The sequence below is a fragment of the Cucurbita pepo genome, chromosome LG14 (genome assembly GCF_002806865.2).
Source record: "Cucurbita pepo subsp. pepo cultivar mu-cu-16 chromosome LG14, ASM280686v2, whole genome shotgun sequence".
Taxonomy (NCBI): Eukaryota; Viridiplantae; Streptophyta; class Magnoliopsida; order Cucurbitales; family Cucurbitaceae; genus Cucurbita; species Cucurbita pepo.
The window spans coordinates 257541-275144 of NC_036651.1; the positions used below are offsets into that span (position 1 = coordinate 257541).

Genomic DNA, 17604 nt, shown 5'->3' on the forward strand with positions numbered 1-17604 from the left:
TTATATACATATATTTGAATGATAAAAAGATATTGATTTGTGTGTTTATTTCTCTAAAATCATGATTACCCATTTTTAATTAATTGAAAATGGCACCACCAGATTGACTATTTTCGTCGGCCTGACCTTTGGAATCTTGAAGGAGTAAGGACCATTCAAACGCCCTGCTTGCTTCGCTTCATTTTTTATATATATAAAAAAAAATGTTTGACAAAGTTCAGTACTTATAACCTACATATTATTTAACCTTAGTCATTAACTAATTTTTAAAAAATAATTCCATTAAAAAATGGTGTACGTAGCTTACCTTTAACTAAATGATATAAATGTTATTTTAATCTTAATAAATACTTAAGCATATAAGACAAAAAAAAAATTAAAAATTAAGAATTCCTCATCTTCAAAGTCTGCTAGATACTCTCAATAATTGCCTTTTCATTGCTTAGTTTAAGCATAATAAAACATAGCAATTAATGTATTTGCATTAACGATAAAAAAAAAATTATATTACCTTTATTTAATTAATAAAGATTTAATTGAAATATTTTTTAAAATGTGGAGCACACGACCCCTCGTCCACCACTCATTAAAATATAATATAATCATAGACTGCGCCCTTTTCGGTTGTTTAATTTAATTTAATTATAATTAACAAATATTTTATTCTTATTTATTATTTAATAATCACGTATATAAAGAAGCCGCTCCATTTAAACCAACCCAAAGTTTTGTTAATTCATTTTTAATTTATTGAAATAAATACATTTAGGTTGTTGTTATTGTTCCTTGAATAAAGTGAAATCATTAATAACTACGGTGTTTTCCATGTTCCTCTTGTTTTTATTATATTTCCCCACTTTATATTATATGATTCCAATGTTAACTTTAATATAATATATGGTTTGCCCAGCTTGCAATCACCATTTCTATTAGCTTAAGGTTTCTGAGTTCTTCCCTTCTACGACATCGAACATCTATTTAAAAAATTACGTTTTAATTACGCTATAATATAAAAGTAATTTATAGATTATATCAAAATAGATAAGATTATTTTTGTATTTTTCATAATAGCAATATAGATAAAATTCTATTTAAGTACTCATTTCAAAATGTATTTCTCTTCTCTATTTATAGTGGTTTCTTGATCATATTCTCACACAGAATTTTCTTAAAGTAGTGAATAAATAAAGCATATTACTTGTATTAGAATATATACCATTTTGAGTGTTACTATTTTCTAAAACAAAGCTAAAAATACGGAAAGAAAATAAAAAAAATAATAATAAAGTTAATAAAATTATTTTATGAGGATTCACGTGGGTTGGAGTAATTAATATAGATCATACGCTATTTCTAAAAAAAAGGTTAATTATATAGAAGGAAGAAACGCATTAAAAAACTTGGGTTGGAAATTATTATAATATTGTTTAGTAATTTTATCAACTATAACTCACTTTTTCTTAGAGGTTGTAGAATTAAATTCATGGTTAAATATTATATTTATACAAATATTAGTTAATGGCACGTGAAATTATGCCGACAATTTTATGAGATTAATTATTTACATATTCAATAAAGTAGCAATGGTTTATTATGCTCATTATTTCACCACTTACTATTATTGAGACTATCCGCAATTTTCTTTTTTTATTTAACGTTACATCCAATAATAAAACTCTAACAACCATACTATTAACGTGGATGGATTTAAAACCATATAGTTGAGGAGAATTTGTTTACGAATTTTGTTGTTTAATTCCCACAAATGGGAATAAGACTAACGTTCTTTCAAATCATTATGAGATTCCCATTTATTTTTCTTCCATTTGGAGTACCTAATAAACAATAGTTTTCACGAGATTCTTAATTATGATTTTCATTTTATATTTAGATTTGCGTCCATTTTAAACTAAAGTTTGGATTCGCAACCTTCTTTTGTCTCCAATAAAATAATATTGGTTTTAATTAATTAGACACAGGAAAGAAAAAAACAAACAATTTTTTTATGTATTATATTATATTGTCTTTCATTAATTATTTTTTAATAATATAATAATGGATGATTCAGTGTGCGCAGTTCCACACGTTCACTTTTTTTTTTTTAATAATTATTTATTGAAGTAAATATAATTTTAATAAGTTTTAAATTAAAATATATTGATTATTTGTTAATTGAATTTTTAGAGTATAGTTTGTTTGGTTTGTTACCTAACCTACAAAACTCATATTTAAGTCAAATTTAATAAACATTAAAGAAGTAGAAAATAGTTTTTAGCTAATCAAAAAATATTCTTAGCATTAATTAAAAGAAATTAAAAAAGTACTAAAAATACTTTTAAAAAATGGGAAACATTGTCTCTCATATTTTCCTTTAAAAAAGTGTGATTCTTTTAGATTTCAATATTCATCTAATTAACCCCTTAAAATCTGAAACAATATACTTTTCAGGAGAAAAAGAAATAGTAAAATAATTAATAAAAATAAAGTATCCGATGTGGTTTAGTTACATGTTGTGTTATGTCCAGACGATGAAAACGACGACGTACTGCTGTTTGCAATTACCGGACCACAAAAGGACAAAACTAGAGGAGAGAAGTTCCAGTCCACTTCACCCACAGCTATAACTCCCACGTGGTTACCGACGAATGGTCTTTTGTCCGGACCAGTGTGGAATTGGTGGGCCACGCCGTAGCCTATCGAAACCTACCACCCTCTCATTTGTATGGTTAAATGAGTAATTTTTAAAATAACCATATTTTCTTTTCCTTTTTTGCTTTCAACTTTTTCCCCCCTTTTTAATCTATTTGAAATTTATTTTTCATTTTATCATATTGATTTTCTTTCACCTTTTATTTATTTTAGATTTTAAAATAAAATTGTTTCATTTCCCAACCACCTCTGTTGAGAAATCAAGCTCAGGGCATACTTTTCCAAGCCATGCTTAATAATTTTTTCAACCAAAAAGGGTCCCATTTGGTAGCCCTATTTTCACGTCTCATTAAAATTACATCTTTATTATTTAAATCCCATTATACATCAAACTCACATCCCATCCCATTTTCATTATTTCTTTCATTTGAAAATTAATTTGACCTACCTCATATTACCAAATATTTATCAAAATTACATTTCTCTATACTTTCATAACTTTCTATCGATTTACTTTTATTTCTACGGACTATTAGTCAAGTTTCTATCATTTCATCACCTTTTTTGACTTGAAATCATGATGTTAGCCGCAGACATTTTTGAAAAATAATTGATGAGATGTCTATTGCACTTTTGTTGCTAAAGTTTATTTATTTTGAAAAGATGAAACATAATATATAATAATTTAAATGAAAAAAAAAGGAATGATGGATTATAAATCTTCTTTAATACTAATCTATATCTTACCTATTAAATTATAAATAAAATTATTGAAAAAAAAAATTAAACTTTTGGATGAATAATATTACTGAAATATTGTTATTGCAGAACACATCATAAAATAATTTTGGATGAATAATATAAGCCATAACAGATAAGCTTCCTCTCTTTTATTATAAAAAAAAAAAACCGTACATCTATGTTATTGATAACAGAGAGCGCTTATAACTTTATTTGCAAGAAAAGTGGCTCTTTGCTTCCTTTTTTTTTTTTGGTTTCTCTCTCTGTCTCTCCTCTTCTGACGACGACTCCCTAGCTTCGAGTTGGTGTAATATCACAATCAACCTTTCTCTCTCTACACTGTAAAAATAAATAATATTCCAATTTTATCCACATTTTTACTTTGTTTTATCACCCATGATTATTCGCTGTTGATATAAATATAGGAGCAATTAATTTCTTCCTAAAATTACAAATATAGGTAACTTATGAGTAGGTTAATTTTACGATGTTATTAAATATAATTTGTTTTGATATTAGAGACAGTGATGTGACAATATTCAACTTTTTTTTTAACAAAAATTCATCTAAATTATATATATGGTAAAACGTCTCATGTATGACGTTCCCCCTTAATAATTTATAGTGTGGACTTTAGGTAATGCATTGTATCTACAATTCCATATATTATATATGAATAAATTATTTAAATATAAAGTACCATTCTATTTGCGTATTCGTATCAAAACGTTGTCTTCCACTATATATATACAAATTGAGTAAAATATTATAATATATTTTCTAATATCAAAACTTATGTCATTGGGATTATTGTAATATATATGGGAAGAGTTTGAGTTGGATTTGATAAACCTAGAGACACATCACTCCTCAACTTTATTTAATAATGGTTACTTTCAAATTGATGCATATGGTTAAATATCTCATAGATGACATTCTCATTTAATAGTTTATAATGATGTGATTTTAGACCGAGTATTGTATCTATATTCTGTATATTAATTAATTATTAGTATTCAGCTAATCAAAATAATTTTTAAAACTCTAAAATAGGAGTATTTGTGTTAGTTAATAATTGAAGTTGGTATCATATACTAATTCTGTGAATAAAATAATATTTCCAAATGTCATTAAACATTGACCTTATGATAAGTTTGGCATACATATGTGTATTGTTTGTTGGATTAATTTGAAAAGCTTAAGCCATTGAGAAAGAACACTAACTATTGGCCGCGTAAAATCCGATGGCGGCTTTTCCTTCTAAATACCATTGGCCGCGTCGCTCTCTCTCTCTTTTTTTTCTTCTTAATTAATTAATTTTTTTATTTAGCTTTCTCATTTCCCCTTTAAATACTTGTCAACTACTCACCTGCACCAGCCATCTCTTATTTACCATTTTACCCTCACACCAACTCCCTCTCTCTCTCTCTCTCTCTCTCTCTCTCCTCCCCATTTATTTTAATCCAAATTTAAAAAAAAAAAAAAAAACGAACTTTGTCAAGTTCCCTGTTCCCTACTTTGATTCTAATTCAATTATTTTATTATATAGTTTTATAACAAATCAGCTAAAAATAAGTACCTGGCCATAATTGAATTATTTTTAATCAACTGCTCTAATTTGATTTATTATAATAAAAAGTGTCGTCTTCTATTTAAATATTCTAATTAACAACCAACCAAATCAAAATTTCTTTTTTTCATAAAAGGTTAGATTATAATAAATAAACGAATTCAACCGCTTTATTTTAAGTTCTGAAATTTCAATATTTTTTTTCCACTTTTTCCCTTAAAATATTGAAATAAAAGTTTTAAAATTCGACTTATAATTAAAATTAATATATAGTTTAATGACATTTTTAATAATAAAATTAAATAGCCCAAGATATAATAGGAATTGAAACAAATAGAGTGGCAGGTTGGCTGGCTGAAATGACTCAAATACCCTCATTAGTCTCTCTCATGTAAGATTAAATTCAGACTCCCTAAAAAGTTGGTAATTGGGGTAATTACTTACATTTTGTTTAATAAACTAAACGGAGTAAACAAAACAAATATTCCATGTCAGAAGAGTTTTCTATTTTTACAGTTTATTATTATTATTGTTATTTTTTATTAACTTTTGCCTGGCGCGGTGCAGGTTCGGGTCCGAGCCCACGTGGCATCAAAGCGGTGACGTAAGACGGCAAAAAAGGAAGAGAAGGAGAAAAAAAAAAAACTGTCTAGGGTTATTTTACGATTATGATTATGATAAAGTTGGATGATTTTATCTAGGAGTGGGGCCCCCACCGTAAGCGGCTGTACCGTGCCGCATAGGCCAACATCCACGTGGAATGTTTAGGGAAATCTGAGCTGTTAGTTTGTATTATAAAAATATTTGTGGGTAAATGACGAAAGTAGACATCGGTTCCCTCTATGGGCTCTTGTTGCCTCCATCTTCTCTCTCTACGCTTTATCTCTCTCTCTCTCTATCTGGTTTCATTTTGGATTCTATAAATCTCACTCATCTGCTTCGTTAATGTGAAAGAAGAAATAAGAAACCTAATAGCGGAGCTGCTTCTCGTTTGCGTTTCGCCGACTCTCGTTTCTATTTCTCTCCCCGATTTCTCTGTCTCTCTGGTTTTCCGGGAAAATTTGTTGTCCAAACCTCCTTCTCCTACGATCTGCGGGTCGCAAGGAGATTCTTCCTGTTCTCTAGCTTCCAGATTTGAATATTATCTTCAAGTTTTTTCGGCTAAGCCTACCGATTATAGTATTTAACTCCATACTTGTTGTCTGTCTTCATATTCTCTTTCGCTCTTAAAGCTCCCAATCGACGTACTACTCTGTTTTTTCACTCATAAATCCGGAAGAACCTTTCGTTTCCAGAAATCTCGAGGAGTAAGCGTTGCCAGATCTGCAGAGTTGCTCGTGTGCAACGTGGGAATTCTATCACGTCTCTGTTAAGAAATCTGAGAGTTCATTTGGATCTAAAATTGGTTATAACGAGGTTCCATAAGTTGTAGGGGTTAACTTTGATACCGTATCGTGGGATTAGCTCGTTTGTGATTTTACAATGCTGGCCAAATCTGGTTCTCTTCTTAAACTTACGGCCGCTCCTTCCTCATTTGATAAGTCCTCTGTTAAGCCTCAGTTGAATGTCAACTCTAAAGCTCGTATAGGCGCGAGAGCTGCTCGATGCTCTGCTTCGAAGGCAGCATCGAGGTCGTTAAACGTGTCGGAGAAGAAGTTCTTTGGAGCCCGCTTGAGGGCTCCGGGATCCGGAAGAGTCCAGTTCTGGCATTTGGACGGTCCTGGGCGGTCACCCAAGCTACGGCTTGTTGTCCGGTCGGGTCTGTCGGCTGTGCCTGAGAAACCGCTTGGCCTTTACGATCCTTCTTTTGATAAGGACTCCTGTGGAGTTGGGTTCGTTGCTGAGTTATCCGGCGAAAGCAGCCGCAAAACGGTTAGCATCATCGAATTATTTCTTCCAAATGGATTTGTTTATTGAAACATTATACCATATTACGGCTGGATTCCTCTTTAACGTTCGATTTGGAAATTTTCGTCTAGCATGGACATGTATTGGGTATATATATTTTGTAAATTTTCTTTTTGGCTTTAATTCGGGTGTTCTTGTGATGTTGCTTTTTGCAGATTACAGATGCCTTAGAAATGTTGGTTCGTATGTCACACAGAGGTGCTTGTGGTTGTGAAACAAATACCGGTGATGGAGCTGGGCTTCTTCTTGCTCTTCCACACGACTTCTTTAAGGAGGCACGAATTTTTGTTGTGTTTTATTTTTTCCTCTTTCATTTCTTTTTCAATTTTGCGACTGTGATTCATCCTTCACGATTGTTCATTTTTTCCCTTAAAAATGATGGTTTCCTGAAGGGAGGCCCATATATTTTATTTTTGGAGTTTGATTTACCTTCTATTATCCAAGTATAATCATAAATCACGGTTTCATGGATGAATTCGACGATAAAAAAAAAAAAAGTATTTTTGATGGTGGGTTGTGAGCCTTTTGAAACCCGTTTCATTCATTGAAAATTTTGACATCTGGGTAAAAATATTACTGCATCTGCATCTAACGACGGTTCATTAGTTCGAAATTAGTTGTAACGATTAAATATTTCAAAGACAATAAGCTCAAATATTTCGTTTGCTTGATTTCTGCTTGATTTTATGTGCTCGATCCTTGTTTAGTGGTACTGATGGTTGCCCTCTTTTTAGGCGGCAAGAGATAATGGTTTCGAACTCCCACCGCCGGGACAGTATGCCGTTGGCATGTTTTTCTTGCCCACGTCGGATTCTCGTAGAGAAGAAAGTAAAAAAGTATTTGCGAAGGTATTTTCCTAAAACTCAATTTCTTTTCATCTTTTTCTCTTGATTTTGTGCTCTTTAACTTCCAGGTCAATTATTGAAATTTCGAGCTACAACATACTCAACGCCTCTCAGTGCCCTTTCGTCTTGTCCTTAATATCTAATAAAACCTAAAATCTGATATGGTCTATTATGTTTTAGAAATGTATTGGTTGGTTAAGTGACGTTTATGCGATGTGATCCATTGACGGTTCAATGCTTTACTTGTGTTTAAGGTTGCTGAATCACTTGGGCATTCTGTTCTTGGATGGCGGTCTGTGCAAACAGACAATACTGGATTGGGGAAGTCTGCCTTACAGACGGAACCTGTGATTGAGCAAGTGTTCCTTACCCCAAGTACAAGGTCGAAAGTTGACTTGGAGAAACAGGTGATCTTCTCTTTCATGTTCTACTTTCAGTACTATAATTGAAGCTTACTCTTACTGGGCTCAGTAGTTTGGTCCTGTTATTTCTTTAATGTGCAATTTTGAATGCATCTGGTTAAATTTAATCTGAACCGGGTGGTTCTTTGTGTGATTCTTTATATAGATGTACATATTAAGGAGGCTTTCAGTGATAGCTATTCAAGCTGCACTAAACCTTGAGCACGGTGGCGCAAGAGACTTCTACATATGTTCTCTCTCCTCGAGGTGATTTTGAAAGGCCGCATCAGTTTCTATAAGATCTGACTATCATATTGTCATAACTTGAACTCACTGGCATAATTTTGTAGGACTATTGTGTACAAAGGTCAGTTGAAGCCCATTCAGTTGAAAGATTATTATCTGGATCTAGGGAATGAAAGGTTTACGAGCTACATGGCCCTGGTAAATATTTTATCCATTCACTTTCTTCTTCTCCACTAACTTCATATACTCCAACAAACAGCATGGGAACAACCGGTAACTGAAGAGAGATGCAAGGTTGAGGAATGACTTCTGAGGCATTGAGGTTTGAATGATCTCTTAAGTTCTTCCACTTCCTTGATTTCTTGTTAAATTTGGATGCTGGACTGGATGGTTGGATGACTTTGGTAAGAAACCTCATTACCAAGTGAATCATATTTGCAGAAACACATGGCAGCCATCTGTGATCTGTCGTTGAGGATTCAGCTTGCAATAGTTAAATGAAAAGAAATTGTTTTGAAACTGTCTAGCTTAGGTTATTGATCACCATCAAGGTTAAACAAAGATGAATACTTCCTGTAACTTGTTGTTTCACTCCATATTTTGACCAAAAGAAGAAAAAAAAAAAAAAATGAAAGGAATGACAAATTAGGTTTATGAAATATTGGTGCAGATACACTCCCGTTTCTCAACAAACACTTTTCCTAGTTGGGATCGTGCTCAGCCTATGCGTGTCTTGGGTCACAATGGAGAAATCAACACTCTTAGAGGCAACGTGAATTGGTATGCTTTCTGAGTGGACTTCTTATAAAGTTTCTCATTCACTTGTTCTTCAATATCTTGTAAACTATCTGCAACACTGATTTAATCTGAACTTTATTTTCCCCTTAGGATGAAGGCACGTGAAGGTCTACTGAAGTGTAAGGAACTTGGTCTATCAGAAGACGAGTTAAAACATCTATTGCCCATTGTGGATGCTAGCTCTTCAGATTCAGGTGAACTATCTACATTAAATCTCTTTGTGCTTGCATGCATAGATCTGTGCATATGCTGATACCTGCAAAAAAACTGCTTGATTGTTGTATGTCAGTGACAATCATTCATTATACATGATTATTGATAATTCCTCTTTATGATTTATTTATCTATCATTCCTTTTTGTGCTGCTACCCTGTAGGAGCTTTTGACGGTGTTCTTGAGCTTTTAATTAGAGCTGGTAGAAGTCTTCCAGAAGCTGTCATGATGATGATCCCTGAAGCATGGCAAAATGACAAGAATATGGATGCACAGAGGAAGGCATTATATGAATACTTTTCATGTCTCATGGAACCGTGGGATGGACCGGCTCTTATTTCATGTAATATACACATACTTCTGAATCAATTCAAAATTTGTTTACGAGTGAATTCTGAATTTTGGTTATCTGCAATGTTTTTTTTGTAGTTACTGATGGCCGCTATCTTGGAGCTACATTGGATCGCAATGGATTGCGGCCTGGTCGTTTCTATGTAACTCACAGTGGTAGAGTTATAATGGCCAGTGAGGTTGGGGTGGTGGACATTGCACCAGAAGATGTTTCACGGAAAGGAAGGCTCAACCCCGGGATGATGCTTTTAGTGGATTTTGAAAATCATGTTGTTGTAGATGATGAAGCCTTGAAGCAGCAATATTCTCTTGCTAGGCCTTATGGGGAGTGGCTTAAAAGGCAGAAGATTGAACTAAAGGACGTCGTTGGTTCAATTGATAAATCTGAACTGACCACTCCATCTATTGCAGGAGCGTTGCCTGTAAGTACGAGGTCAATCTCACTTTAGTTTTTCTTTGATTATGTTTATCTAAATATTACTCATTTATGACTTGTAGACATCGGCTGATGATGATAATATGGAAACTATGGGCATTCATGGTTTACTCGCTCCCTTGAAAGCCTTTGGGTATGTGAGCTGCTTCATAAGCTATCTAATTCCCTTCCCTTGCTATGGAAAACCGCATTTTCAATTTTACTTTGTTGTGTAGTTACACTACTGAAGCCTTGGAGATGCTGTTGCTTCCGATGGCCAAAGATGGTGTTGAGGCTCTTGGTTCCATGGGAAATGATACTCCACTTGCTGTCATGTCCAACAGAGAAAAGCTCCCATTTGAGTATTTCAAGCAGATGTTCGCACAGGTTACAAATCCTCCCATTGATCCCATCAGAGAGAAGATAGTGACCTCCATGCAATGTATGATTGGTCCAGAAGGGGACCTGACTGAAACTACTGAAGAACAATGTCATCGTCTCTCATTGAAAGGTCCTCTCGTATCCATTGAAGAAATGGAAGCAATAAAGCAAATGAACTACAGGGGCTGGCGAAGTAAAGTTGTAGATATCACATATCCAAAATACCTTGGTAGAAGAGGTTTGGAGGAGACCTTGGATAGGATTTGTGCTGAAGCTCATGATGCAATTAGGGAGGGATATACTACACTTGTGCTTTCTGATAGAGGTACTCTAGTGTTTTGCATTCTCATTTATGCTTTCTACTTTTAGTTCTGCATCTTCCTTCTAACAGGTTTAATATTTTCTCAATTCATTTTCTAGCCTTCTCAACCAAGCGTGTTGCTGTGAGCTCCCTCCTGGCTGTTGGTGCCGTCCATCAGTATCTAGTTAAAAATCTAGAACGCACTCAAGTTGGCTTGATAGTAGAATCTGCAGAACCCCGGGAAGTTCACCATTTTTGTACACTTGTGGGGTTCGGTGCTGATGCTATATGCCCTTATTTGGCCATTGAGGCCATCTGGAGATTACAAGTTGATGGGAAAATTCCGGCCAAATCAAATGGTGAGTTTCACACCAAGGAGGAATTGGTCAAAAAGTACTTCAAGGCAAGCAACTATGGGATGATGAAAGTTCTTGCGAAGATGGGAATATCAACTTTGGCTTCTTATAAAGGTGCTCAAATTTTTGAAGCTCTTGGTCTTTCTTCGGAAGTTGTTGAGAAGTGCTTTGCTGGAACTCCAAGCAGAGTAGAGGGTGCAACTTTTGAGATGCTGGCTCGTGATGCACATAATTTGCATGAAATGGCTTTTCCCTCCCGAGCTTTCCCACCTGGCAGTGCAGAAGCTGTAGCATTACCAAACCCTGGGGATTATCATTGGAGGAAAGGTGGTGAAATTCACTTAAACGATCCAGTAGCCATAGCAAAGTTGCAAGAGGCTGCTCGAACTAATAGTGTAAATGCCTATAAGGAGTACTCCAAGCTTGTTCATGAATTAAATAAAGCATGTAATTTGAGAGGACTCCTGAAATTTAAAGAGACAGGGACGAGTATTCCCCTGGATGAAGTGGAGGCTGCTAGTGAAATTGTTAAACGATTTTGCACTGGTGCAATGAGTTATGGATCAATCTCTCTGGAGGCGCACACTACTTTGGCCATGGCTATGAACAAAATTGGTGGAAAATCAAATACAGGTGTGTTTTATTCCTTAAAGGGAAATTGAGATTTTTTTCCAGTGTTGTAATTTTTCTAACATTCTTTTGGAGTCAGAATTTTCGATTTATTCTTATGTTCTTTTGGTCTTTAACAAATATGGACTCTGTATTATACTCTCTTCCCTTTTCAAATATAATGTTTTCTAGTGATAGATGTTGACATCATTACCTTCCGCATATGCTGAAGCTTTTTATATGAAATTTCTGTTCAAGGTGAGGGAGGTGAGCAACCATCTCGAATGGAGTCTCTTCCCGATGGTTCAATGAATCCAAAGAGAAGTGCTATCAAACAAGTCGCAAGTGGGAGGTTTGGAGTTTCAAGTTACTACCTTACAAATGCAGATGAATTGCAGATAAAAATGGCTCAGGTATTCATTTGATTTTTTTGAATCGATATGGTTGTTCATGTTGGTGTGTTTTCCTATTCGCATTTCATTTTGCCTCTTCCCTCCTATTGGAACAGAGGTTCATCCTTTTTATGGAACTATGTTCATGGCAGATGATGCTGTGTCTGCAAAGCACCTCTGGGTGTTTTTGCATCTTTAATTGATGTCTACATTTGAATGTGGTGAGGTGAAATAAGAACTGTAGCTATTTATTCTCTGAAAATTCGCTCTATTTAAATTTGCAATGTTGGTTATTGCATCAGGGGGCCAAGCCTGGGGAAGGTGGTGAACTTCCCGGTCACAAGGTGGTTGGTGAAATTGCAAAAACAAGAAATTCTACCGCTGGGGTAGGGCTTATCAGCCCACCTCCTCATCATGATATTTATTCTATTGAAGATCTTGCTCAGTTAATCCATGACCTCAAGGTAAGCCAGCTTGTGAATCATCAGTATTAAAATACAAACTTCTTTGACCGACTTGTTGAGTTTTTTCCTTTCCTATTGGCTTTCAGAATTCCAATCCAGCTGCTCGGATTAGTGTGAAGTTGGTGTCAGAAGCAGGTGTCGGTGTAATTGCTAGTGGAGTTGTGAAAGGCCATGCAGATCATGTACTAATCTCAGGTCATGATGGAGGTACAGGTGCATCAAGGTGGACTGGCATCAAGAATGCTGGGCTTCCATGGGAACTGGGGTTGGCTGAAACTCACCAAACTCTGGTTGCTAATGACCTTCGTGGTCGTACAGTGCTTCAGACAGATGGTCAATTAAAAACCGGAAGAGATGTGGCTATAGCTGCTTTGCTTGGTGCAGAGGAATTTGGCTTCAGCACTGCACCCCTTATTACAATGGGCTGCATTATGATGCGGAAGTGTCACAAGAACACATGTCCTGTTGGGATTGCTACTCAAGATCCTGTTCTTCGAGAGAAGTTTGCAGGAGAACCTGAACATGTCATCAACTTTTTCTTTATGGTAGCTGAGGAAATGAGGGAGATCATGTCCAAGCTTGGATTTCGTACAGTCAATCAGATGGTGGGTCGTTCAGATGTGTTAGAAGTTGATAAAGAAGTTGCTTGGCAAAATGAGAAGCTAGAGAATATTGATCTATCTCTATTACTTAGACCTGCTGCTGATCTACGTCCTGAAGCTGCACAATATTGCGTGCAGAAACAAGATCATGGTCTGGACATGGCTTTGGATCAAAAACTGATCGCACTTTCAAAGTCGGCTTTAGAAAAGAGTCTTCCTGTATACATTGAAAGCCCTATCAACAATGTTAACCGTGCTGTTGGAACAATGCTTAGCCATGAGGTAACCAAACGTTATCACATGGCTGGGCTTCCTTCAGAAACTATCCATATCAAATTCAATGGAAGTGCTGGGCAGAGTCTTGGAGCGTTTCTCTGCCCTGGCATAACGCTAGAGTTGGAGGGTGACAGCAATGATTATGTTGGCAAAGGATTATCAGGTGGAAAAATTGTTGTTTACCCTCCAAGGAGGAGTTTATTTGATCCTAAAGAGAACATAATCATAGGTAATGTGGCTCTTTATGGTGCTACAAGTGGTGAGGCCTATTTCAATGGGATGGCAGCAGAAAGATTTTGTGTACGTAATTCAGGGGCAAAGGCGGTTGTGGAGGGTGTTGGTGATCATGGATGTGAATATATGACTGGTGGCACTGTTGTTGTTCTTGGGAAAACTGGAAGAAATTTTGCTGCTGGTATGAGTGGAGGTATTGCTTATGTCCTTGACATGGATGGAAAGTTTGAATCCCGATGCAATCTTGAGCTTGTAGATCTTGACAAAGTTGAAGAGGAGGATGATATTGTGGCCCTAAAAATGATGATACAGCAGCATCAGCGTCACACATCCAGCAATTTAGCCAAAGAAGTCCTCGACAACTTTGAGAACCTATTGCCTAGATTTATTAAGGTCATCCCAAGGGAATATAAGCGTGTTCTTGCAAACATGAAAGCTCAAGGAGCTACCAAAGAGGTTTCAGAACCAGCTGCTAAAGATGTTGAGGAGGAGTCAGATGAGGCAGAGTTAGTTGAAAAGGATGCATTTGAGGAGCTCAAGAAAATGGCTGCTGCCTCCTTGAATGGGGATTCCAAACAGGTAAATTTTGAGTTCCAATAGACCCGTTCACTCTAAAAGTATAGTTGGCCTTTTTTCACAAGTTTCCATTTTGGGGGTCATCTTATCTTGATTGATGTTAAATTTGATTTCCTTGCTCTGTACTGGTCTGACTTAAAGTTGGATCCAAAGGTTGAAAAGACGGAACCGCCGAAGAGACCTACTGAGACACCTGATGCTGTTAAACATCGAGGTTTTATTGCTTATGAGCGTGAAGGAGTGAAGTACAGGGATCCTAATGTTCGAATGGGAGATTGGAAGGAGGTTATGGAAGAATCAAAACCTGGGCCGCTATTAAAGACTCAGTCAGCTCGATGCATGGATTGTGGTACCCCATTTTGCCATCAGGTGATGGTCTTTACTGTAATTTCTTTTACTGAGATTTTTCAATATGCTTGTATCTTATTATACAAGAATTAAATTTTTTTTTCCTGACCCTGATTGTTATTTTTTATAATTTCAGGAGAGCTCTGGATGCCCTCTTGGTAATAAAATTCCTGAATTCAATGAGTTAGTTTATCAGAATAGGTGGCGTGAAGCCTTAGAGAGGCTTCTTGAGACAAACAATTTCCCAGAGTTTACTGGCCGGGTCTGCCCTGCCCCATGCGAAGGATCTTGTGTTCTGGGCATTATTGAGAATCCTGTGTCCATCAAAAGCATTGAATGTGCCATCATAGACAAGGCCTTTGAAGAGGGATGGATGACTCCACGGCCTCCTCTTACAAGATCCGGGTATGCTGTTGTTTCTGTCATTCTTTCTGTATGTTACTTGGTGAATAGTTCAATTTTATTGTTTAATAATATTATTTTAATATTAAAAAGACTTCATTAAAAGTGTCATTTTGTTCTATGTTTAGTTCTCATAGAATTTGTTAATTAATGCAGGAAAAGAGTTGCTATTGTTGGGAGTGGACCAGCTGGCTTGGCTGCAGCAGACCAGCTAAATAAAATGGGACACACGGTGACTGTGTATGAACGGGCTGACAGAATTGGAGGACTTATGATGTATGGAGTTCCGAATATGAAGACTGACAAAGTGGATGTAGTTCAGCGGCGTGTTAACCTTATGGCAGAGGAAGGTGTAAATTTTGTTGTTAATGCTAATGTTGGAACTGATCCATCATATTCTCTTGATCGTCTTCAAGATGAAAATGATGCGCTCGTTTTGGCTGTTGGTGCCACAAAACCAAGGTAATTCTCTTCAAGTTTCTATCCAAAGAATTTTGATGCACAGCTCCAATCGTTTTTAAGAATTCATTGAAAATAGCCGAGTAATGTTTGTTTCAGGGACCTTCCTGTACCTGGACGGGAGCTTTCTGGAGTCCATTTTGCCATGGAATTCCTTCATTCGAACACAAAGAGCTTGCTTGATAGCAATCTTCAAGACGGCAAATACATTTCTGCAAAAGACAAGAAGGTTGTTGTCATTGGTGGTGGTGACACTGGAACAGATTGCATTGGAACCTCTATAAGGCACGGTTGCAGTAGTGTTGTAAACCTAGAGCTTCTTCCTCAGCCGCCACAGACCAGGGCTCCAGGAAACCCTTGGCCACAGGTTTGCCTTCTTTCTTCTTTGGTCTCCTATTTGGCATTTTGGAAAACGCTTTGCCTGTCACCCTGCTATGCACTGGATAATGCATCGTTACTTCACTTTGGCTGATGGGTTACATATTTATAAGTTCATCATTTGTGGGATTGCAGTGGCCTAGAATATTCCGAGTTGATTATGGACACCAGGAAGCCGCTACCAAATTCGGAAAAGATCCAAGATCTTACGAGGTTTTGACTAAGCGGTTTATTGGAGATGAGAATGGGGTAGTGAAGGGACTTGAAGTAATACGTGTTCAGTGGGAGAAGGATGCCAATGGAAGGTTCCAGTTTAAGGAGGTGGAAGGCAGCGAGGAAATAATAGAGGCTGATCTTGTTTTACTGGCGATGGGGTTCCTCGGGCCTGAATCGGTTAGTAGTTTCATTCAAAACTTGCACTAGTCAGATATGACTTGTTGTTAACCGAGGGTAGAATGTGAGAAGTAAAAGATTAGGGTGTTTGAGACCACTCTAATCCTAGCTGAAGGATACTCTACAACACTAGCTTGATGTTAACGTGTGCTTTTGTTTCTTTGCATTTTACAGACAGTTGCAGAGAAGCTGGGCGTGGAGAAAGATAATAGGTCAAACTTCAAGGCCGAGTATGGCCGCTTCTCAACTAGTGTAGACGGAATCTTTGCAGCCGGAGACTGCCGTCGGGGCCAGTCCCTCGTGGTTTGGGCCATCTCTGAAGGACGGCAAGCAGCTGCTCAGGTCGACAAGTATCTATCGAAGGAAGAAAAGAACCTTCTTGTTGGTGAAGGAGGCTATGAGGGCGTTGGGAAAAGTTCCCAAGATTATAATAATAGGCAACAGGATAGCAGCAGCAGCAGCAGCAGACACACAATAATGACATAGGCGATGAAGCTTTTGTCCAAACTTCCCTTCAACGAAGAAAGGAAAACTTGATACCTTTGGCTGAAGATTTGATATATTGTACTACTCCTTAGAAAGCCAATTTCAGAGGAGCACCCAAGCAAGGTGTGCAGCTTGTGAGGATTGGGTTTCTGTTGTTGGCTATTATGTTTTAAGAGAGAAGGAAGGGTAAAGGAATGAAGGGTGTGGAGATGGGTTAAATAGTAGTAAGGTTTGCGATATTGTATGGCTTCATATGGTCTCTTCTATCATGTTGATAGGTGTTTCTANCACCCCCCCCCCCCCCCCTTTTTTTATGTTATAGATAGTTGGCCCTGTTTTTCACAAAGATGAATAATGTACAGTTGGCTCAATCTTTTGGTTATATTGTTATTGGTTGTTGGCAAGTTGAAATGTTCTTGTTCCTTCCACCAACCTTATGACCTACTTGGCTTGTTCAAAGTTTTCCATCTTTTAACCCAATTCCTTTTTGACTGATTCTTAAGATCTTCTCAATTACCACTCTCTCAAAACAGCTATAAGTTCTATATTACTATTGGGAATGAACGAGGAAAGGTCTTGGAGTATGATTAGTGCAACAATACCCAAGGTGCCTTGAGTTTTCAAATTATTAAGTATATCTTACCTTATCAGTTGAGCTCTTTGGAAGTTGATATAATAATGAAACCTCCATATTTGTTTATTGTACTGAAAAGAAACTTTTAATATCAATGACCTATCTTAATGACGACATCCAAAGTTTCATATTTGTTTATTGTAGCATCAAAGAAAACATCAAATTTTTGTATGATT

The 17604-nt window shown here is 36.3% G+C and overlaps 1 protein-coding gene across 5 annotated transcripts; it reads left to right on the forward strand.

Annotated features, from left to right (window-relative positions):
• Window positions 1-5850: 5850 nt before the first annotated feature.
• Window positions 5851-17238, forward strand: LOC111810135 (glutamate synthase [NADH], amyloplastic). Of its 5 annotated transcripts, none has more exons than XM_023696718.1 (22): window positions 5851-6832; window positions 7024-7143; window positions 7603-7716; window positions 7968-8120; window positions 8281-8381; window positions 8465-8558; window positions 9031-9140; window positions 9249-9352; window positions 9535-9714; window positions 9801-10144; window positions 10221-10291; window positions 10374-10843; window positions 10939-11808; window positions 12043-12197; window positions 12479-12640; window positions 12727-14331; window positions 14470-14697; window positions 14813-15081; window positions 15235-15540; window positions 15637-15904; window positions 16051-16308; window positions 16483-17238. In XM_023696718.1, exons 1-22 carry the CDS (start codon window positions 6443-6445, stop codon window positions 16792-16794), a joined length of 6684 nt encoding a protein of 2227 aa, XP_023552486.1. In that variant the 5' UTR covers window positions 5851-6442; the 3' UTR covers window positions 16795-17238. The 5 variants fall into 5 exon arrangements, with proteins under 5 accessions (XP_023552486.1, XP_023552487.1, XP_023552489.1 ...); XM_023696719.1 differs by having other exon boundaries at window positions 14482-14697; XM_023696721.1 differs by lacking the exons at window positions 5851-6832; window positions 7024-7143; window positions 7603-7716; ... (1 more) ...; window positions 8281-8381; window positions 8465-8558 and adding an exon at window positions 8614-8682.
• Window positions 17239-17604: the final 366 nt, after the last annotated feature.